The 23493-nt window shown below is 42.9% G+C and overlaps 1 protein-coding gene across 2 annotated transcripts in view; it reads left to right on the forward strand.

Moving 5' to 3' along the window:
* NCOA7 (nuclear receptor coactivator 7) overlaps positions 1-23493 on the forward strand; it is a 144647-nt gene that overhangs the window by 98954 nt on the left and 22200 nt on the right. For both annotated transcript variants that reach the window (XM_012805022.2, XM_003781645.3), the window contains exon 10: positions 18-186. In XM_012805022.2, the coding sequence (XP_012660476.2) occupies positions 18-186 (169 nt within the window). The remainder of the gene's footprint in view (positions 1-17; positions 187-23493) is intronic.

The following is a 23493-nucleotide window of genomic DNA, read 5'->3' on the forward strand; positions in this document are numbered from 1 at the left end:
CTTCCTATGTAATTCAGACATGCTTCCTTCAAAAGAAGAAAAAAGCAAGACCCCCCCCATGTTCCTGTGCATCAAAGTGGGAAAACCAATGAGAAAATCCTTTGCCACCCAAACCACAGCCATGGTCCAGCAGTACGGCAAACGAAGGAAGCAGCCGGAGTACTGGTTTGCAGTTCCTCGGGAGAGGTGAGTACGGCTACGGTAGAAAATCTGTTGCTGCATTAGATTCAAATTGCATTTTGATGTTCTTTATCTTAAAATGCTTAATTTTATTTTCAAACGAGAGTTTCTCTGAATTGTAGATTTTAGAATTTCTAGAATGATATCATTTGAGTGCCTTCCTGCTAAAGCTGGAAAGCTTTAATGTGAGACCCTCATAGGTACTGTGTTCCTGAGCCGCTTTCGTGACTTTCTACCCAGATGCTATTTAAGTGAAGAAAGATTGTGATATTCTCAAGGGCCAGTAATTGGAGGTGATCTTCCGCAGAGAATAAAGAGATACCATAGAGCAGTTCCAGACCCTGCTAAGTGCAGTAAAGAGGCAGGACTGTAATTTTTAAAGTGCCTCTGATTCTAGGGAATGAACGTTAGGTTTGTCCCTTATGGAAGGAGCTTCGGTGACTCAGCAGCAGAGTGATGTGACGTGTGATTTCCTGGGTAGGTTGGAGGGGCTGTATACCTCTGGAGAGATTTGTGTTTTTAAATGACCAAGGAAAATTCTGTATTATTCCTATGGCAGTCTACTGTAGGAGGGACAGCGGCATAGAATGCCTCAACAGTATTGCACTGCTTTATAATAGTTCCTAATATAGTATAACTGCTTCACTTTGGTCTTTATAATAATCAGGAAATACTCTTTTTGGACAGTGTTTTTCTTTTGTTTACATGGTAGAATAAAAGTGACTTTACAAAGGCCTTGCAGTTAGTTTTCAGATTTATTAAACACGTGCATCTTGCCTTTTTCTGATTAGTCATCAGATGTCGTCCTGTGCGCAGACCTGGGCTAACACGCTTGCCCAGAACAAATGTGCTCAGTAGGCTTCCTTCACATGCAGTATCCATACAGCAAAAGTAAATTCCAAGGAGGGTCTGCCTTCTGGCTGATTACTGTCTGGGATAATGATTCTCATCAAGAGAGTTGTCCCATTTTAATAAATTATAATTTAACGTGAAAAATCGTAGGATTTTTATTAATGAGTTTGCTAATGGCTTCTTCCTGTCTTGGATACAAACCCATGTAGACATGGACATGAAACATAATTTGTTGGGCAGCGCCTGTGGCTCAAGGAGTAAGGCGCCAGCCCCATATGCCAGCAGTGGCAGGTTCAAACCCAGCCCCTGCCAAAAACTGAAAAAAAAAAAAAAAAAAAAAAAGAAAGAAAGAAACATAATTTGTTTGGCGTTTATGTGATAGGCTCCTTCTTTTACCTGCGCATGCAGCTCCCACAGTATTTCATGGAAACTATTTAAACTGCAGATACTGGCCTGGGGCGGGGGGAGAAATGTGTGCCTTTTATCACCTTAAAATGTTTCAACAAGAGGGTAGCGCCTGTAGCTCAAAGGAGTAGGGCACTGCCCCATATGCCAGAGGTGGTGGGTTCAAACCCGGCCCTGGCCAAAAACTGCAAAAAAAAAAAAAAGTTTCAACAGAAGCAATGCAAATTTCTGAAGCCTCATTAAAATGGGAGCCCTAGAATTAGAGTTTCACAGCTGAACTATACTTATAAAGAGATTTAGGCCAATCCATGATTTTCTAGGTGAGGAAAACAAGCACTTCCAGCCACATATATATCCTGTGTATCACTTTTTCCCTGGGAAAATGTATTGTTGACAAGAAATTTTTCTTTGAATTTTATTATCTTTCATGGAACTGTGTGCACCAAGGATTCTTGTAGAATAATTGAACCAGTCCCACACGTGGTATTATATTACTGTCATTCTTTAACCCAGAAGAAACCCTTAATGCTGAAATTGGACTTCTCTTTGATTTCTTATGCAAGTGTTTTTTTTTGTGAGATTTTAAAAATAGGTCACTTGTTGAATGCCATTATATTGTCTTTCAGAGTGACCATGACTTATTTGTCCTTGCAATTAACCTGGAATACTTAGTTTTCTTTCATGAAGTGTTATTAACCAGAGATTTTCTTGAAGGCATTATACCACACTGTGTTCACAATGATAGTTTTTTTGGTGTGTGTTTGTAGATATTAGGATTTTTATTATAATTGTTGCTTTATGAATCTCGTGTACACCTGTCCCACCCAGACCTCCACAGTTAGGAATAAACTTTTATTTCCAGTTTATGAAATTGTTCAGGACTTAAGGCTCAATCGAAGTCCGTAAGGGGAGCTATGTCATGCCCTGCTTTTCTTACTCTCGTGATAATTTATGTATTCCCTTGTATAAAACTGAACGTTTCTACTTGCCTTTCTATTTAATGGATTTGTGCACCCAGTAGATTATCTTTTTTTCTCCCTCTCTCTCTCTTTTTTTTACACAAGGTCTCACTTTGTCACCCTGGGTAGAGTGCCATGATGTCTTTGTAGATCAAGTAATCCCAAACTCTGGGGCTCAAGTGATACTCCTGCCTTAGCCTCTCAAGTACCTAGTACCCAAGTACCTAATACTACAGGCACTTGCCACGGTGTCTAGCTACTTTTTTTCTATTTTTATTAGAGACAGGTCTCACTCTTGCTCAGGCTGGTCTCTTAACTCCTGAGCTCAAGCAATCCACCTGCCTTGGCCTCTCAGAGTGCTTGGATTACAGACGTGAGTCACCGCGCCCTGCGCCCCGTGCCCTCCCATCCATTGGATTTTCCTTTAGCAGCAGAGTGAGACTACTGCAGAGGTTCCTTCCAGGTTTCAGTGTCCTCCGATAGACACTATGGATGTGGCCACGTGTTCTCTTTAGGAGGTGCTCTCTGATTCATTCAGTACAGCAGAGCTCCTTGTCACAGGAAAATGATAGTTTTATGTTGATAGAGCTTCACAAGTGTGTGTTTCACTGGTCCTTCTATTGTTACCAATTCTTTAAATATCTACTTTTTCCTTTTTCTGTTACTACTAAGAAGTTGATGCTACAAGACTATTCCTTCTTTGTTTGCAGTGTACTCTGTGGCTTCCTTGACACCATCTTTGAATGAATAGCCTATAGGCAAGAAAATGGGGAGGGCACAGGGCAGGGACGGCAGTGATGGAAGCCCCACATAGTCTCTGTTTATCTCCTCTGGTTTTGGAGGATGTTTTTTTCCTGTAGCAAATCGTATTAGATTTTAGATACCAGAAATTAGAAATGTGAAGTAGTTAAAAACTGCCAAAGTATATAATAGTTTTCTTTCCCTTGGTGGAAGGTATGAGAAGATCCACAGCCTGGGTGAGCCCAGGAGGACTGGCGGTTTCTTCTTGCACATCTGTACACTGCTCCCTGAAACTCACATTCACTGGGGAGCGAGCGCATGTCCACCATCAGCCCTCCTTGACTCCCTTGCAGCTTGCAGAATCACGTACTTCTCTTGAATCAGCTGAAAGTGACAGCAGATTTGTAGAGTTTCTAGAACTTACAAACCTGGGAGATTCCAATTCTTCCTTCTCCTTCTTGGTGCTAATTGAATGTGAGGGCAGGAGATAATTTTTTTTTTTTTTTTGAGACAGCATCTCACTATGTCAACCTCAGCAGAGTGCCGTAGCATCACAGCAACCTCCAACTCTTGGGCTTAACCAGTTCTCTTGCCTCAGCCTCCCAGTAGCTGGGACTTTAGGCGCCCGCCACAATGCCTGGCTGTGTTTTTGTTACTGTTGTCATTGTTTAGCAGCCCCGGCTGGGTTCAAACCCAACAGCCCTGGTGCATGTGGCTAATAATGCTAAGATAATTTAGCAACACTTGAACATGCAAATAAGTAAAAAGGAGGTGAAGGCAGAATCTGTTTTGCTTTCAGCTGTTTTTCACTTAATATGTTGTGCATATTTTCCACATCATATGCTATGTCATTATATGTATATAAACAAAATATGGCAGGGCAGGGCGGCTCACGCCGGTAATCCCAGAATTCTAGGAAGCTAAGGTAGGAGGATTGTTTGAGGCCAGGAGTTAAGAACAGCCTGGTAACACAGCAAGGCCCTGTTTCTACAAAAAAAATTTTTAAGTTTAGTCAGGTGTGATGGTTCACTTAGTCTTAGCTAATAGGGAGGTTGAGGCAAGAAGGACACCTGGACCCAGGAGTTTAGGTTACAGTGAGCTATGATCATGCCACCGTCCACCAGCTTGGGAGGCACTGTGAGACCTGTCTCAAAAAAAAAAAAAAAAAAGAAAGAAAGAAAAACAATTACAATATAGTTAACACCACCATTAGGTTTTCTGATTGATTTTGTCTTGCTCTACTTCGAGTATTAAGTCGTTTTGAATTTTTGACCATTATGAAGCAGTGTTACATCTTTGTGAAATCCTTCAGGTAGTTTTACCAAATAAAAGAATATGTTTAAGGCTTTAAATACATGCTGCACATGAACGTGTGTGGCAGTTTATGCACCCACTAACATAAAAGTGTTCTTCTTCCCGGGTACTGGGAAATCTAAGTGTTATTATTCATTTTTGAGACAAGGTCTAGCTCTGTTGTCTGGGTTAGAGTGTAGTGGTATCATTGTAGTTCACAGCAACCTCAAACTCCTGGGCTCAACTGATCCTCCTGCTTCAGCCTCCTGAGTAGCTGGAACTATAGGCATGTGCTACCATGCCTGCCAAATTTTTTTACACCTGGCCGATAAATCTTTATCAGTTTCGTAGATGAAAAAAGAATCAAATGCAGCTTTAAAATGTTTTATTTTAAAGTTGAACGAGCACTTTTTATATAAACATTTTTTTGTTAAAAGGCAAAGGCATAATAGCGACCTGAGACTTTTTATTCTGTGTGTGTGACTCCTTTAATAATAAAAATTTATTTCTAACTCGATATGCAAATGTATGCTATATTAATTTGTTAAAAATTATTGCAAAATGCCATTTCTCTAGCTTCTAAGCAAACCCCTTATTTTGTGTTCATACACGTATTAGAATGTATTCATCATACGTAAGTTGATTCTGTTTTAGAAAGCATAACATGTTCTTACTTAATATCAAGCATAATTGAAATTGACAAGCACTTTCTAATAGTTGGAAAATTTATACTTTCAAATAAAAATGAGTAATGTAGACATATATGTCCTGTTAATAGGTCCTATTCTAGTTGTCTGTGTATCTCTCATACTTGAATTTATGACCAGCAGTGATATTTTCTGTAGTAGGTATCAGCTCTTCATAGTTCTTGATGGTTGCCTGGACCAGGGTAGAAACAAATGTTTAAGGCCCTGTTAAGGAAGGCTGTCTTTTCTGTAGGTCAGCATTTCCCCAACAATGGAAAGCTAGTCCCATGGGCGAGTAATAGTGTTTCATGGTTAAATATGGCCCCTAATTTAGGGTAGAACCTATATTCATAGTTGCTACTCTCTTAATGAACTTCTATAGGAATTTCTTAGTTTTATTTTCTGTTTTCTACTATTTTTCCTGGGTTTGCGTATAATAATATACAATTGATTTTTATTTTATCTCTAATCACATTTTAATTTTATGAGATTACTTGGATATCCATACATTTAAAGACTATGTTAGTCTAATCTCTGTTGGTTTTATATGGGCCCAGCTCTGCTATCTGCTCTCTGCTGATTTTACATTCTTTACTCTAGCAAAGGCAATTGGGGGTTATTTCCCATTTTCTCATTTCAGATAGCAGCAGCCATGCACACCAACACCACCCAGGAATGCATTGGCCACCAAAGCTATATTGATTGTTAGGAGTGACTGACTACAGATCTTAGGACCTACCTTGTAACTCTTTGCATAGCTTCTTGTTGTGTTTCAGAAGTATTCACCTTTAGTTCTGGAATATTTAGAGCAAAGCCTGAAAGTCATGAGCACTGAGCTTTTATGATTTACCATCCATCTGAAGTCTTATTCACATAAAACTGTGGGTGCTAAGCTTCACTGGACCCTGGTATAATTCTGGAGCCTGAATTGCAATGTTACAAAATACATCAGATTATTCTGGTTGAGCACATACTTTTACAAAGATGACCCCATGCTATCTTCATCATCCTGAATAGGATTATCACTCTTTTTTTTTTTTTTTTTTGAGGCAGATCCTTAAGCTGTCCCCCTGGGTCGAGTGCTATGGCATCACAGCTCACAGCAACCTCCAACTCTGGGGTCAAGCGAGTCTCCTGCCTCCGCCTCCCAAGTAGCTGGGACTATAGGCGCCCGCCACAATGCCCGGCTATTTTTTGGTTGCAGCCGTCATTGTTGTTTGGCAGGCCTGAGCTGTATTCAAACCTACCACCTTAGGTGTATGTGGCTGGCGCCTTAGCCACTTGAGCCACAGGCGCCAAGCCAGATTATCACTCTTGACACTCAAAGAGGAATATCAAAGAAATTAGCCTACCAGAAGTATCAATTTCCCCAGATCTAAATTGGAAAGAATTGAAAGAGCAGGCAGGGCACCAAATTGCCTCCCTCTTTGGCTCTGTGCTATTCTTTTTTATTTTTATTTTTATTTTTTAGAGACAAGGTCTTACTCTGTTGCCCAGGCTAGAATATAGTAATAGTAATATAATTATGGCTTACTGAAGCCTCAAACTCCTGGGCTTAAGTGATCCTCCCACCTCAGCCTCCTGAGTACCTAAGACTATATATAGATGCATGCCACCACACCCAGCTAATTTTTGTTTTTTGGGGGGAGACTGAGTCTCAAGCTGTCACCCTCGGTAGAATGCCGTGGCAGCACTGCTCACAGCAACCTCAAACTCTTAGGCTTAAGCAACACTCTTGCCTCAGCTTCCCAAGTAGCTGAGACTACAGGCACCCACCACAACACCCAGCTATTTTTGGTTATAGTTGTCATTGTAGTTTGGTGGCCCAGGGCTGGATTCAAACCTGCCAGCTCCAGTGTATGTGACTGGCACCTTAGCTGCTTGAGCTACTGGCACTGATCCCCAGCTAATTTTTAAATTTAAATTTTTTATTTTTTTATTTTATTTATTTATTTATTTTTAGAGATAGGGTCTCACTATGTTGCCCAAGCTGGTCTTGAACTTTTGGCCTCAAGCAAGCCTTCCACCTTGGCCTCCTGAAGCACTGGAATTATAAGCATGAGCCACTGTGCCCTACCTGTGCTACTCTTGTTATGAACATACCCTCTTGTACCTTAAATACAATTTTCTATTCTCCAATATGGCCACAATAATCTTCTAAAAAAAGCTGTTTGACCTTGCCATAAAAATACGTTAAATCTGCAGGACTGATGTCTAAACTCCTTGTTTGTTTTAAAAAGCCCTTTGTGTTCTGGCCTCCCTTCTCAGCTTTTGGATGATGTGCTTGAACCTGTGGATTTACTGACATTGGTCACCTTATTGACCCCACCAAACAAGTTTAGGACCTTTCTGCTTGGCACCTTTTGGTACTTATGTAAATCCTTTGTTTCCCAAAATAATAAACCCTCCAGCCATCCCTGCCTGGACTAGCAAGGACAGACCTTTTCTATCCTTGTGAATAACACCTTATACTAGGGAGGAATCAGAGTCTGGCACCCTTTCCCCACACAGGAACAGTAAGTATTAATTTCTAAATTCAGAAAAGTAGGCATTTAAAGCCTGTGGAGGGATATATTGTGTTTCATAGTTATGAAGGTGAATGAGTTAACAAAGAATTTGTGGCATAGCTCAGTGGTGCCAAACTTAGTTAGCTATGTAGTAAAACCTTCTGGAAGCCTTTAAACATAAATATACTCAAGTCCTTCCTTGATATTTTGCTTCTTAGGTTTTGGGTTAGGATCCTAGGATCCCTTAGGCATCCTTCCTAGTATGATGAACAAAAGGGCATTATCTTTTTCTTAATTTCCTTTAATGCCATTCATTGTCTGCTCTGTTGTATTTTTTTGACACCATTTTTCCTCCTTTCCGCCATTCCTTCCCAGCCTTTTCCTTCCTCTGCTTCCTCTTTATTCATTTTTCAGTTTTTATTTTTAGAGACAGCATCTTGCTCTGTCATCCAAGCTGGTTAGAATGCAGTGATGTGATCCGAGCTCAGTACAACCTCAAACTCCAGGCTCAAGTGATTCTCTCACCTCAGCCTCCCAAGTAGCCAGGACTTACGTGCATGCACCATGCCAAGCTAATTTTTAAGGTTTTTCTAGAGACAGGGTTATACTATGTTGCCCAGGCTGCTCTCAAACTCCTGGGCTCAAGTGATCCTCCCACCTTGGCCTCCCAGAGTATTGAAAGATGAGCCACTGAAGCGGGCTTGCTTCCTCTTTAAATGTTACCATTTTAAAGACCCTCTCTGTTTCTCACAATTGCCTACACCCAGCGATCTAATTCTGTCTTACATGCCAAACATTTCCACTATCTTTAGTCTAGAACTTTCTGCTGAATCCCAAACACATAAATGACCACTAATCTTGAGTATTTGAATTGTCCATGGATCAGAAAACTTAAGACTGACCATACCCTAACTAAATTTCTTTTTTTTTTTTTTTGAGACAGTTTCACTTTATAGCCCTCCATAGAGTGCTGTAGCATCATAGCTCACAGCAACCTCCAGCTCTTGGGCTTAGGTGATTCTCTTGCCTCAGCCTCCCAAGTAGCTGGGACCACAGCTGCCCTCCACAAGGCCCAGCTATTTTTTCTTGCAGTTTGGCCGGGGCCGGGTTTGAACTCGCCACTTTCGGTATATGGGCCCGGCGCCCTACCCACTGAACCAAAGGCGTCGCCCCTAAATTTCTTATTTCCACCTTTGTGCCTACCTTTGTTCCTATAGCTTGTGCCTCCTGTTTTCTCCATTGTAGTAAATTCATCCATTCAGTCTCTGTCACCAAAATGTGGCATCATCTTGCTTCGCAGCCACCTACTCGCGTGGCCAGTCACCATAGCTAGCTCGTTCCATTTAACATCTCTTCAGATCGCTCGCTTCTGTTCCAGCCTTTGTGTGGACAGCTGACCCTGTCTGAACTTGAAGAAGGTAAATTCCACTCATTGGCTAGCTAGCTTGAAATGCCTAACTTCTTCCCCTTATACCTGTTACCTTCACTTTAACTGCATATGCTCAAACATCTCCTCTAAGAGACTTTCCCCATCTGCTTGGATGCCCCTCCACTCAACCCCACGTGTGTCATGCCCCTTACTACAGATGCTTCTATAGCCGTGGACTACCTGTGGCTTTTTCCTACTAGAATTTATGTTTCCTACTGGCAGGGACCAAGTGTTATGTTTTTTTTTTTTAGAGACAGAGTCTCACTTTATTGCCTTTGGTAGAGTGCTGTAGAGTCACAGCTCATAGCAACCTCCAACTCCTGGGCTTAGGCGATTCTCCTGCCTCAGCCTCCCAAGTAGCTGGGACTACAGGTGTCTGCCACAACACCCGGCTATTTTTGGTTGCAGTTTGACTGGGGCCAGGTTTGAACCCACCACCCTTGGTATATGGGGCCAGCGCCCTACTCACTGAGCCACAGGCGCCACCCGGGACCAAGTGTTATGACACTGTGGTCCTACAAACAGCTTAGTGTCTAGTACATAATAAATATTCTTAGATTTTAGATGGATGCCTGAATAAGTGAGGCTATAATCTGAAAGAGAAAAACTTACTAGTTATTTCTTACAACTATTCAGAAGATAAAATAGATTTTATGTAATGTGCAGAAAATACAAAAAAGCAAAAATGACAAAATAAAAATTTCATGATTTTGTTACATAGAGATAACAGCAATTGGTTTTATTTGTGTAGCTTTTTGTTTCTATGCATGGATTAATGTGATAATACTACATACACCACATATATATATACACGCACATATATATAGTAGATGTAAATAGCTTTTACTCAAAAGAGTCTGCTATTAAATATTCTATCTATATTGTTTTATGAGCATGCATTACTATTATAATGAGAGACAAAATCATAAAGAAAATTGATTCTCCTATTAAGCTCGTATCACAGCTGTCTTGAAGACTTAGGAAAAAGGTTCTTAACAGCACTTTTCTTAGAGAAGAAAAGGTGGACTAAAGGAATTATAAACAGACCTAGTTTTCTAGCCTAAAATCTTTAACCATAGTTAATGTGAAATTTTCTGATCAAAAGTCACCTTGCTTTTAATGGGATACTGCTGAATTGGAATCTTTAATGCCTGTCGGTGCCAAGACCATAGTGTTGAACATTTTCTAAATACTTGACTTTCTGGAACAACTTACATCCTACTCAGCCAAACAGAATACAAACCTTGCAGTTTTTTTTGTTTTGCAGCTTTTGGCTGGGGCCGGGTTTGAACTCGCCACCTTCTGTCTATGGGGCCAGTGCCCCACCCCTTTGAGCCACAGGCGCCACTCAACCTTGCAGTTTTTAAGTACCATGGATCATTGTGTGATATTATAGGTGGTTTACTAGTGGTATTTTACAGTGAGAATGTCACCAGTAGATAGAGAAAAAAACCAACCATTTCAAAACAATCCCTAAAGAAATTGTCTTTTTCTCTGCCTATTTAATATGAATTTTGGAAAACCACTGAACAAGTATGTTACACAATTATTAATCATATATATATGTATTTTTTCTCACTTGTATGTTTTTAAAATACCTTAAGTTATTTTGAAGTGATATTTCTTATTCTTAATTACTAACTTGGTCATTTTACCTTTTGTTTGATCAACTTTAAATTCTAGAAATTCTTCACCTTCCAAAACACCTTATTAAGCAGCCACCCTTCGGTAACTTTAGTAACCAATTTTTGGCAAATGCCTGAAGTTAATCATTGACTTCAGCCAGACCTAAGCTCCTGACAAAAATGACCTGCTTTGTAAGTGAGCTCTTGATAGTGGTGGCTGTGCTTTTGGTGGTGAAACGAACTCTGAGGAGAGTTTTGGAGAATAGCTGGGCCCCATTTCTACTGCAGGCTAATTAGTTCCTGCCAATGGGTGCTGCACACAGTGTTTGGGAGTAAGTATGTGGAAACTAATTTTTGCAAACCTAAAATGCCTGCCTGGGCCAGGCTGTGGAATGGGGCTGAAGAAGACTTGGGGCCGGGGTTAATTACAGAGCAGTGTGCAACAGCTGCTGTGTGAAGGGGTACAGCCCCCCTTGCTTAAGCATGGTAGTTTAGTCTCATGTGCTCCTCGAGCAACGAAACCCACCAGCTATCTTATCTGTAAACATGTAACTTCCAGGCTGTACCCCTTCAGTTATGGACTTCTGCAGCTTAGTAGGAATGTTTAATGTGGGCCTGGTGTTGGTAGATCTTTTGATCTTTTTCAAGGGAAGCTGAGATATAGATTATATATGTTAAATTGCCCTATTTTTTAGTATTGGCCTTTTTTTTTTTTTTAAGGGACAGAGTATCACTTTGTTGCCCTCTGTAGAGTGCTGTAGCATCACTGCTCACAGCAACCTCCAACTTTTGGGCTTAGGTGATTCTTTTGCCTCAGCTTCTGAGTAGCTTCAGTAGCCCACCACAACGCCTAGCTATTCAGTGCTTCAGTAGCCCACCACAACACCTGGCTATTCTTTTTTTTTGTTGCAGTTTGGCCAGGGGCGGGTTTGAACCCTCCACCCTTGGTATATGGGATCGGCGCTGCCCAGTATTGGCCATTTTTTAATTTTAAAAATGAGTGAACAGACCAAAGAGTATAAACTTTACATTTTTACTTATTTTTGTGTTATTCTTTTTATACCTACAACTGGTGTTTTGAGCAGTGATTCTCAAAAGAGCTTTCATGTAATTTCTAGTGAACCACAACAGAGAGGTGTATTGTTTTCCCAGCTTTATTGGAGTATGATTGATAATTAAAAATTATTGATACTTAAGGTATACAACCAGGTGATCCCATATGTGTATACGGTATGAGCTGTAAACCACAAGCTGGTTAACATATCATCACAAAGTTACTATTTTCTTCTCTTTTGGTGTGTGTATGGTAAGAATACTTTTTAGCAAATTTCAAGGACATGTATACAATATAATATTGTTAACTGTAGCCATTTTGTTGTATTCTAGGATCAAAGAAAAGTCATTAGTTGGTTTGATATGTTACAAATAGTTTTCTTTTGGTAGGCACAATTAAACCCTTTAAAGTGGCCAGCATACAAGGCAGGGCTTTTCCAGCTACTGGCTTCATTTGGACTTGCAGAATATTGAAACTGGAAGGTTACCTGACAGGGCAAGGAGATATACCTGCTTCACATAAGGACTTCTATCCAGCTCACTGAGACTAGATTTTAAAAGGTGATAGTTTTCTGTTTGCAACCTCTGTAGTGAAGAATGCTTTGTCCTGCTGGCCTTCTGTAGCTGTATTCGTGTGTCTCAAGAGATGTCCTACTTGCTGTAAATCTTCTCGGTGTTCAATGACCATCTTGTATCTTGACGTCTAGATCTTTGGATGCCAGGGAAGTTTTCCTCAGTAATTCCCTCTAATGGATTTTCCAGGCTTTCAACACTTAATTCTGCTTCAGGGATACCTATAATTGGTATATTAGTTCACTTTACATAGTCCTGTCTCTCTCTAAAGGATTGCTCAGCTTTTTTATGCCTTTTTAATTCTCTTGTCCACCTCTTTGAATGACTGGGTTAGCTCGACAGCCTTGTCTTCAAGCTCTGACATGCGTTCTCTTCGGTTCAGGCTGTTGCTGAGGCTTTCTGCTGTGTTTTGAAATTCCCTAAATGATTTTTCTGTTGCTTTAAGTTCTATAATATAATTTCTCATGTTGTCTAGCTCTTTAGTCTTACATTCATTTATGGAAAATTGGTTTGGCTTCTTTTTGTTGGTTTTCAACTCTCTTCGATCCCATTCATCTTATGTTACATCTTATGTTACATCCATCTCCTGATCTCCGTTTCTCCAGCAGTTTCCTTGTGGTTGGAGTCCAGCACCATAGCTCCATTGTGATCCCTTGGAGGTGTTCTGTGTTTTTGTGTTTCCAGGGTTCTTTTGCTGGTTTCTTTTCATCTGAAACTTCTTTTCTTGTCTCAGGGCTGATAGGTTTGGAAGGCACCTGTTCTTAGCTGGAAACGCTCCTGCTGCAGTGGAAGAATGGGAGATCCCTAGATGCTGCTTTTATTCCACTCGGAAATGCGGGCAGTGAGCGAGTGGTGTGTGCGCTAAATGGCGGTAGTGCAGCTCTTCTGATTTGTCCTGTTCCCTGTGCTTGCCACAGTTTAGGCCTGTACTGGATGATCTCTGTGCTGAGTGTTGGGTTGTTCCCCAGGTCATTGTAGGAAATTCAAGTTGAGAGCTGGGTGACACCCTCTCCGTGGAGGCAGCATTATGGGGATTGCTGTGCCCAGGGTCTGCTCACAAAGGTGGCTGTGGTAACTGGGTGAAGCTGTCTAGGCAGTGGTCCTGGGTTCCTGGGCTGCGGGCATTTGCTCAAACCAGTCCAGGTGTAATGGCAGCTCAAGGCTGGGGGGACTCTGGCAACACACCGGGACCTTGAGACAGTTCTTCCAGCCCTGTGGCAGTGGTGAAGACTTAAGGGTGGGGTATTAGGGTCCAGGTGCAGCACTGAAATCATGGGAGTGGTACCCCATGCCTGACAAGAGCTCTGAGGCCTCAGGTGGAGCTTTGGGCTCTGTCTTGAGCGCTTCAGAGTCAGGACTTGCAAAGAGTCTGACGCAGGGCCTCAGAGCCAAAAGCAGGGCCATGTGGACAAGGCTGTACAGGGAACTGGCTGTTTCCACTTGGGACACAGAGATGGGGCCAGAGTTTTCTAACTTGGGGGATGGATGAAGATAGCTGTGCACAGGTGGCTGGCTGTTCTGTAGGCTAAAGGACTACAGAGGCCAAGTCATGAGTGGGGATTGGTCCCCACAGATTGTAAAGTTCTCCCCCCAGCCCCAGTTCCCCCTAAAGCAGTTGCCCAAAGCTTCACAAGTTGGGTCCTGTAGTGTCTGTGGCAACTCTTCCGGTCAGATTCCACCCTGTTGGAGGGCATGGCTCAGTCACCGGGTGTGACTCAGAGGAGCCTCTGTTCCCTTCCCTGCCTGGTAAGGGCGATGCGAAGGTTACTGTTGCAAAGCTGAGTCCAGTGCTAACCTGGTGCCCTGTATATGAGAACACAGGATGATGTTATCTGCAAAAACCCAGGGTTGGCTGCCGCCAGACCCTTACTGCTCCTATTCTGCCATGCAGTGACCCAGCACAGACTCCAGGCAGCTCCTCGCTGTGTCCACACAAAGGTCTGTGTTGGCAGAAAGCGCCCTCCCACAGCTCCACCATAGTATCTGTGAGGTAAACGAGGCCCCCCAGTGCTCTATCCTCTTAATTTCCCCCACCTGTTATAGATGCCTCCCCACAGATCCCTGTCACCTTCTCCTTTACTCTGAGTGATCCGCCTCGCTTCTTTGTTATTTCACAATGCATCTTCAGAGAAGAGCTATCTGCAGGTAGGCATCTGCCTGCAAATTACACACCTGGCCAGCTGCTCTAGTCTGCCCACCATCTTAGTCTCTGCAGCTGTATTCAGAAGGGAGCCTCCAGAGGTCTTATGCATTTAATACTTCCATGTATAAGAGACAGTGCAAGTGACCAGTGTCACTGCACACATGCATTTCAGTACTTTCTATGCCACATCCTTTTTTCTTTCCTTTCTTCTTTCTTTTCCTTGCATTGTCCCCTTTCATATTTCCCAATCTCTGTGCCATAATATACTCTGCAGGATGTTTTTGGTGTAATCAATACTAAATTGTTTGGTGGCTCCTGCTTATAAATTTTAAGTGGAGTAGTTCAGGGGTTATATTCTGCTGTGTGTACCCCTAATTTCCTTTCCTAGCTGTCAAGTGGCCTTTTATAAAATAATAATGCCTTAACTGCTTCTGGGTAGTATTGGTCAAGTTTGTGGGTTTATGTGGTAAGAAGATTTTAGATCATCACATAGGAGGGACTTTCTGTAAGGTCTGCCCAAAAGTAGAATGGACTTCCTTGCACATTTAATAATGCTGAGAAGAGCTAAGTCTTCTTATCTTCAGTTTGGAACCTCAGAGAGCTTAAGGAAATTTCCCAAAGCCTCCAGTTAATTCCCTCCAGCTTAGGAACTTGAATTTGACTTTAAAATGTGTAATTTTTAAACTTTATCTCACAGTATGTTTTTTTTTTTAAGTATGTTGTGGGAGAAGCAACAGTAAATTAAATCCCACTATAACTAGTAGTGATTCTTGTTCAATAAAATAGGTTGTAATTATACCTAACGTATCTAAAATCCTTACACCTAAAGTATGAATAATAGAGTATGTTTTGTTCCAAGCATCAACTCTTAGATTTTTCATTATATTTTCTATCCCTAAAGCCCTGTAGCCTTGTCAATGTCAGGCTTTTATGAACCAGTAATACCAGACCAGTGGGACTGACCCTAAAGGCAATGGCAAAGCATGTTGCTTAAGACCACATGGTGACCTAGGGGCTCCCGGACCCTGCTGTCATCTTGATGAGTTAATCTGTGCAAGCATCTTTTCTTCCTCATTAAATACATAATGATCCTCATTATAACCCCCATACCCTGTGGGGTTCTAATGACAATAAATGAGCTTGTTCATACATGGAATGAAAGTTAGTTGTTGCTGCCACTGCTGTCACTTCATGCATCTGCAGTGCTTTGGTGCTTCTGAGTAAAGCCCTGCCTTCCAAGAACCTGTGTCATGTACTTTCTTTGAATTTCTTCTTTAGAGAGAACTTTATCTGCTAAACAGGGATTTATAACTTGAATATGGTGCCTCCTTTGGAGTGAATCCCTAAAGGATCCTTGTATTGATGATAAAGACCTTTGAGGTTCATGAAGAAATCTGATTAAGTCCAAATTTGTAATTAAACAGAAAACCTAAGCAAAGCCCAAGTGCCAGGTTGTGGTTACTGAATAGATTGATTTTGTGCCTCGTGAAGTGTTGTATGGCAGTTTTCCATGACCCCTGCCACACCTGGGGTCTGGCCTTGATCATCTCCTGCCAGAACACTTTGGTGGCTGTTGATACCAGCTGGTCCTGTCTCTTGCTGTCCTTCCCTGATGGCTCCACAGCTGTCTTCCTCAGCCACAGATCTGGCCATGCCGCTTCCCTTCTTGAGCTGTAGGCATTCCTCCCCGCTTCTCAAGACTGTTCATGTACCTGCTTTCCTTTACAAATATCCCTAGAGCTGTACACTATCTGTGCTACTATTAACTTAATAGTTGTCTTTAAAGGATTTAAATCATCATTTTTTAAAAACCTTTTTACTGCCTTTTTCTAAGCAGTAATATCTGTTAAATCAGAGTATAATATATTTTTGTATTTATTACTATACCCTTTAAGGACATATAGAACTATTCAAATATGTTATACATATTATACCCTTTAAATATATAACTATTCAGATAACGTACTGAACTATTCCTGTGTACCCTCTGAGGGTACATAACTATTCCTGTGTCCCCTCTGAAGTCACTGGGGCTGCCCCCGCGTGGCCTCAGGATGAAGTCCAAGCATTTTATCTTCTGCTCAGGACTTTCTGTGACCCAGTGACCCAACCCCTCCAGCTTCTTTCTTCTCAGCTCCTGCCTTTCCTAAAGCAAAGGATAAGTCTGGTTCAGTCATTCCTCATGTCAGGAACTCCCCCTGCTATTGAGTTCCTGCTGAACGTAGACATCCCAGCTCAGGTGCCCACCTGCTGTCTTGCTGGTCCTTGTTAGGATTTTTTGTTTACTCCCCACAACCTGGGCACTCAGGGGCAGAACTTGGATCTCCTGCATCCCACAGCCCCATCCACATTACAGACGCCTCTATCAGAGATCACCAGTGACTTGACCATGCTGTCCCTCTCTGCTGTGTCTGCTTTGTCCTGATCACAGGATCGATCCCCCTGATCTTCAAGTTAATACATGTTGCCTGTGGTAAAGTGACATTTCCCCTTCCTCCCATGACGGACCCTTCTGCCTCCCTCAACACACAGTTTAACCATGGCCCCTGGGAAACCTTCCCCAGCTGCAGTCTTAGACATGTCTCCACTGGGCCCACCTTTTTCATCTTATTTCATAAAGAAAGCAGCAGTGTGAGTGCAGAGCCAGAATGGATCCTGGCTCAGACGCCCGAGCAACGGCTGGACAGAGTGCATTTTGGAGAGGGGCACAAAACACGGCTCCTAGGTAGCCACAGGAATTTGAATTTATCCCAAAACCTGTGGGGGGAGGTATGGGAAGGATTTCCTACAGCTTGGTGAAGTGATAGGGTTTGCATTTTATAAGATTGCTTCTAACTCTCTGCCGTTTCTTCTTGGCCTCCTTCCAGGACCACTTCTGTTTCATCTTTCAAATATTAGTTTCCCAAGACCCATTTCCTGACCTAGTTTTCTGCTCATGGGTGTCACCGTACCCACTGCTTCAGGAACTGCGAGCGGCCAGGGTGGCTGTAATTACTGGCGATTGTGTCGGTTTGCAGGAAGCCCTGGATAGTGTCCTGAGGCAGATGAGGCCCAGAGATGCTCAGTGACTCATCCAGACTACAGGGTGAGTCACTGAGGAAATTTCAAAAAAGCTATCAACAGGCTGTCAGAGGTCAAGATCAATGATGACAGCGATACCGCTGATTTTCACAGTTGGTGACTTTTGAGAAAACCAACTTCACTTGAAGGGATAAGGAAAGGAACAAGATTTTAAAATCCTGCCCTCCTCCAGAAAGCATCTGAGCCAGGTTTGATTTAACAAAGGGCATATAAAAAAAGATGAATAAAATCAGAGTAGAAGAGGTGAGGAATGAAAAGGAGCTGGGAGATATCTTAACTCAAACGTTAACAACATACCCTGAAGGGAAAATAAGTCATGGGAAGGAACTTTAAGAGGAAACAGAATTCAGAAACTTATTTTTTAAGGATAAGGAGATGTAATTAGATTTATGGATCAAGGACAAGATCAGGATGGAAAGGATGAGCTTGATGGGAGGAAATCAGGGAGGAGGTTCACCAAGGAGTGGGACTCTCCCAGGTTCAGAGAGGAGGGTCGACAGGTGAGAAAGGAGTTAGTTCTGAAGAACAGGTTGCTAAGAGAGATGGAGGAGGCACATGCTGGGTCTGGTACCACAGAGAATCTTCCCAGAGGAGCAGAACAGAGAGTGGGATTGGAACTTGAGGAACAGAAGGTCTGTAATAGCTGCTCTGTAGAGTAGGAGAGGAGCTACAGGTGAGTTGTAGAGCTGCACCAAGAGGGGAGGTTTCCCAAGGTGCAGTGCCTTTGATTGGCTGTGGACGCATTAAGCATGAATAAGCCAACTCAGCAATATTGTCATCCCAAGACAGGTGGGAAAGATGATCCTGTTTGTGTTTCTGTTTGTGTGAAAGGGTGTTTGGATAGGCAGGTGCAGAAGGCTCACCTAGGGGTGTTGGTGCATCAGAAAGTTTGGCCCAGAAGTGTGTGAATCCAGGAGGGGCTAAGCTGGGGGAAAGCAGAGGAGCAGAGGTCAAGGTGGGTGGGAACTGGTAGACCCAGGAGGAAGGAGTGGGTGAGATGGAAAGCAGGGGGACAAGACGGGGAATTTCAGGACTTGAGATCTGTTTCCAGAAGGCCGGGCTGAGTTCTAGGAACAAACCACTTGAAAAACCCAGTTAGCTGAAAAGAACTCTTCTGAGAATTGCGTGAAATAAACTTAAGGCAATTCGAATTTAGAAGGAAAGAAAGATGAAGTCACATCCTTTAAATCCCCCTCTTAAGTAATAAAAATAACGTAAACAAAAGACAGAGAATGGAACATAAGTACAACTGGGAAGAGGGACATTAATTCCTTCCCTGTGGTCTGGGCACGTTACAACTTGGTACGCAGATTGATCAACACGAATCTTAACTCTTTCCTATCCAGTGATTTTACCACCCGCATACGCCATAGCCTTTATTTATTTTGGGTGAGAAAGATGTTGGTGGATTACTTAGAATTATTCTACAGTTTTAAAAGAGAAAAACACAAATATGAACTCACCTGATAATTTTAATACCTATTTTAGGTTACATAAAATGATTAAAGTGTTTTGTTTTATAAACAAAAAAAAATCATTATGTCAGATCAGAAAGGGTCAGTATTCTGTCAGAGAACAAGCCATTTTTATTCTTCCTTCCTTCCACTTCTCCCTCAGAGGCATGGTATGAGGGTCCTCTGCATGAGAGAATGCGGGACTACTACATGGAAGCTTGCCATTGATGGGAGTTGGGGTGTGCCAGAGCCCTGAACCTCTGGAGCAAAGTCGCGAACATTTCCCATCTGGGTGTCCATGGCGGAACTTCTGCTGAGGCTTCCCAAGGTGGAGGTGACTGCTGGCTGCAGAGACCGAGCCCAGCACCTTGAGGGGAGCAGGCGTTCAGTGCTGCTGCCCCTCCGAGCTCCCCTCACTGTTCCCTGGCACAGAGCACAGTGCTGACCGGCTGCTTCAGGCCTGATGACAGTGCCAGGAGTCCAGCAGTGGAAGGAACAAGAACTGGGCTGCATGTGCCCTAAAGGCCACTCAGGGTGCCTCCCTCATAGTACTCCAGCTTCATCAGTAAAACCCAAAGCTGAGGAAGTAATCGATCTGTACCATGATATGATAGGAGACCTCTGACTAGGGACAGATACAGAAATGTACCTGTCCCCTTGGAGTTTAGCATTTATTAAAAAAAAAAAAAAATAGGTGGCCAGCTTGGGACAGCGGGAACATTCCCAGGGATGGAGTATTGGACACACCACTCAATCTTGCTGAGCTCCACTTTCCCTATCTTTTGTGATTCATAGTTATTGTGCAGCTTAAGGTCCTTGAAGCAGGCATCACAGCATTGCTTTGTAAGTAGCTGCTGGGTTACATCACACCAGCATTGCTTAAAACAAGGTTGCTTCTCAAAATGCCTGACTCTAAGCCTGTGTGATAGTTTGCAAATGCCTTTGCCTGTTCTCCAGAGGGTAACAGGGAAAGTGTGGTAAGTCCTAGAACCTTACTCTGCTTACAGGGCCCGCCCTGGGTGCTCTTCACCTGCCAGGCAGGCAAGAATGCTCCATGCTGATAAGCAGCCATCCCCAGGGCTGAAGAGCATGAAGATCAATTACTTCCTCAGCTTTGGGTTTTATTGATGAAGCTGGAGTAGTATACAGGCATCCTGTGTGGCCTTTAGGGCACAAGCAGCCCAATCCCTGTTCCTTCCACTGCTGGCCTCCTGGCACTGTCCTTGTTACAGCCCCTAAGAACCCCACACGTACACAGATGCAGCATTTCCTTCCATAGTGTGCGGGCAGTGGCCAGGGGCTTGGCCTAAGGTGCAGAGTCAGCAACACGCCATGCCCAAAGGTGACTGCTTCTAAAATGACTATGGCAAGATCTGACCAAGTCCCCCAGCCCCCTGCAGAGTTTCCCTTCAGGAACAGTGAGATGCAGGAAAAGGTGTGTCCTTTCCTGTGGCCTTATCTCAGTTAGGGCCACTGTAATTCTGATAACACTGAACTTCAAAGGAGATGATAGTGGGTATTTAATTCCCCCTCAGGAAATCCTTTGAGCTGTATACACATTTTCCCTCTCTCCAGTCTTCCACCCCATCCACCTTCCCAAGGGGTTGTAGAAACTAGTTGGGTTTTTTTTTTGTTTGTTTGTTTGTTTGTTTTGAGACAGAGTCTGGCTTTGTCTCCCCCAGTAGAGTGCTGTGGCGTCATTGCTCACAGCGACCTCAAACTCTTGGGCTCAAGTGATTCTCTCGCCTCAGCTTGCTGAGTATGGGGGACTCCAGGCTGCCACCACAACACCTGGCTGTGTGGGGTCTCACTCTTGCTCAGGCTGGTCTCGAAGTCCTGAGTTTAAGTGAGCCACCGTGCCGGCCTTACTTGTCTTCATAGAGCAGGGAATGGCCAGTTTTATCCTCTCCTCACCTTCCCCTCCTAAGTTCTGCTTCCCTCGTATTCCCATAATTGAGCAAGACAGTTCCAGTGGTCTCCCTGAGCAACTCAGTGTCTGCCATCAGAAAGGGAAGTGACTGGCAACTGCTCAGTTAGGCTCTCTCCCTAAAATCTCATTGACCTGTACTTTTCACATTCTACATTTTCTTAAAATGTCTAAGAAGAAAGAAAAGCTTAACTGCAAATCTGCCAGTTGTTCCTCGTTCCCTTGCAGTCTCGCACAAGGACGCAGAGCAGCATGAGCTCAGCACGTGGCCACCTCCAGTGTTCAGCCTTGTATGCCAGCCTCCCCTGGGGGGGTAAAATGCTAGGGGACAGATGAGCAGTGCCTCGTGGAAAGTGGGTCCAAAAAGTGACAAAAATGTGTATTATGTCAAAACTAGGAGATTAAATGGTAAATGGTTCAGAAACCCGTACAGAATAAAGGGAGGGTCTCGCAGTGTGGAAGAAAGAACCCTGATTGCCACCTCAGGAAATGAGTCGTGGTGTGATCCTGATAGTTGACTTCAGAGCCCTCGTTCCCTTATATCCCAGAAGAACTCACTGATTACATAATAGCCAGTGTTCCGTTCTAATATTCCAGAGGGTGAGCTCCACAAAGGCAGGGTTGTTAACACATAGTGGGTGTACAGGAAGTGTTTTCAAAGGAAGCAGTGCCCTGTGGGCAGAGGCTACCAGGAGCACACCTGCCATTGAACCAGTTGTCCTGCTGTGTTGCAGAAAGGGAGAACACACACAGTAGGGACCCATGGGCCATCCCGGTGAGAGGGTGCTAGAAAGGAGTTAGAGGACTTAGGTTTGTGTTAGGTGATTTGCGGGAGGACTTTGGGGAAGCAGGACTGTATTGTGGATGAGATGCTATCAGGAAGTGGAGGTCATTTTATGATTGCTTTTTTATTAAATCTTGGAAGGAAGACTAGGGAAACTAATGCTAAAATTGGCAAAGAAGCACAGTCATGGGCAGCGCCTGTGGCTCAAAGGAGTGGAGCGTGGGCCCATATGCCAGAGGTGGCAGGTTCAAACCCAGCCTTGGCCAAAAACTGAAGGAAAAAAAAAAAGAAGCATCACAGTCATTCATATTATGCTAGCTTAGGGAGCTGTTTGGTCATTTTTGTGCCAAGACAGCATTAGTATTTTGCTTATTTTCAGATACGATTACAGAGTGGTCTTGGTTTTTTTGTCATGATTCATTATGGTCATAGAGTAGTAACCATGTTTGCTGTTCATGTTCTATAAAATTACTGTCAGTAGGAGGACCCTGGCATGGCTGTGAAGTCTAGGCCAGCCCCTAGCAACACCTAACCGATCGATCGTACCAGCTAGCTCCCAGATTTTCTTCTCTTACAAGGAAGCTAGCCAACAAGTATCAGGAAGCCATCTGTGCCCAGAGATTTTATCCAATGTGGATATGCATGTAGTATTTCCTTTTCCAAACTACAGAGTGAGGCATATTTGGTTCTCAACTCTACTCCAAAAGACATTCAATATGGACTAAATTTTTAAATATTAAAAAATACTAAGAGAGTTAAAATTATATACTTAACAGACCTCTCTGGACTGGTGGTTTATTTCATATTTTCTTTTTTTTTTCTTTTGAGACAGAGCCTCAAGCTGTCCCCCTGGGTAGAGTGCCGTGGCATTACAGCTCACAGCAAACTCCAACTCCTGGGCTCAAGCGAGTCTCTTGCCTCTGCCTCCCAAGTAGCTGGGACCACAGGCGCCCGCCACAACGCCCGGCTATTTTTTTTTTGGTTGCAGCCGTCATTGTTGTTTGACGGGTCTGGGCTGGGGATTCGAACCCTCCACCTTAGGTGTACGTGGCTGGCGCCTTAGCCGGTTGAGCTATAGGCGCCGAGCCTATTTCATATTTTCAAAGTTAATTTTTAATAGGGATGTTCATACCACATGGTAATAATTCTGAGGTTCAAAAAAAGATATGTATTGCTGGTGGGAGGACAAAAATAATATAATCCCCTTACAGAACAATGTGCCGCTGTACATCCAAAAGATTGCATTCCTTTAACAATGCAGTTCTACTTTGGGGAATATCTACCTGTACTCATGTGAAGTGACTCACCTACAAGGTTAATTCCTCATGACACAATCTTGGAACAGAGAATGCTGACACAAATTAAGGTAAATTCACTTAGTAAAATTCTGCGTAGTTACAAAAGAAAGAATGAGGAAGCTGTCCATATGCTGGCATGGGAAGATATCTGGGGTATATTGGTAAGTGAAAAGTCAAGGTAGAGAATAATAAAAAGGGAAGACAACAAAGATATAACTTGATTTATCTAAATAAATAGTACTACAAATACAAAAATGAATGGTCACTTATGGGACTTGGGCTGGACGGGGATGGAAGAAGGACACTTCTCATTATATGACTTTTAAAAGAGAATGTTGATGCTTGGATGATATAAATGTACGGCCTATTCCAAATATTAAAATAATTTAAAGAAGTATAGATATGATTTAAAAAGTCATTTTCCCACCCCATTTTATTCTCCAGGGGTAACCATTTTGATCAATGTCTTTTGCAGCCTTTCAAAAGAGTCTGTTGTGTTAGTC

Source organism: Otolemur garnettii, unplaced genomic scaffold (genome assembly GCF_000181295.1).
Source record: "Otolemur garnettii isolate 467f Iridium unplaced genomic scaffold, OtoGar3 scaffold00002, whole genome shotgun sequence".
Classification (NCBI taxonomy): Eukaryota; Metazoa; Chordata; class Mammalia; order Primates; family Galagidae; genus Otolemur; species Otolemur garnettii.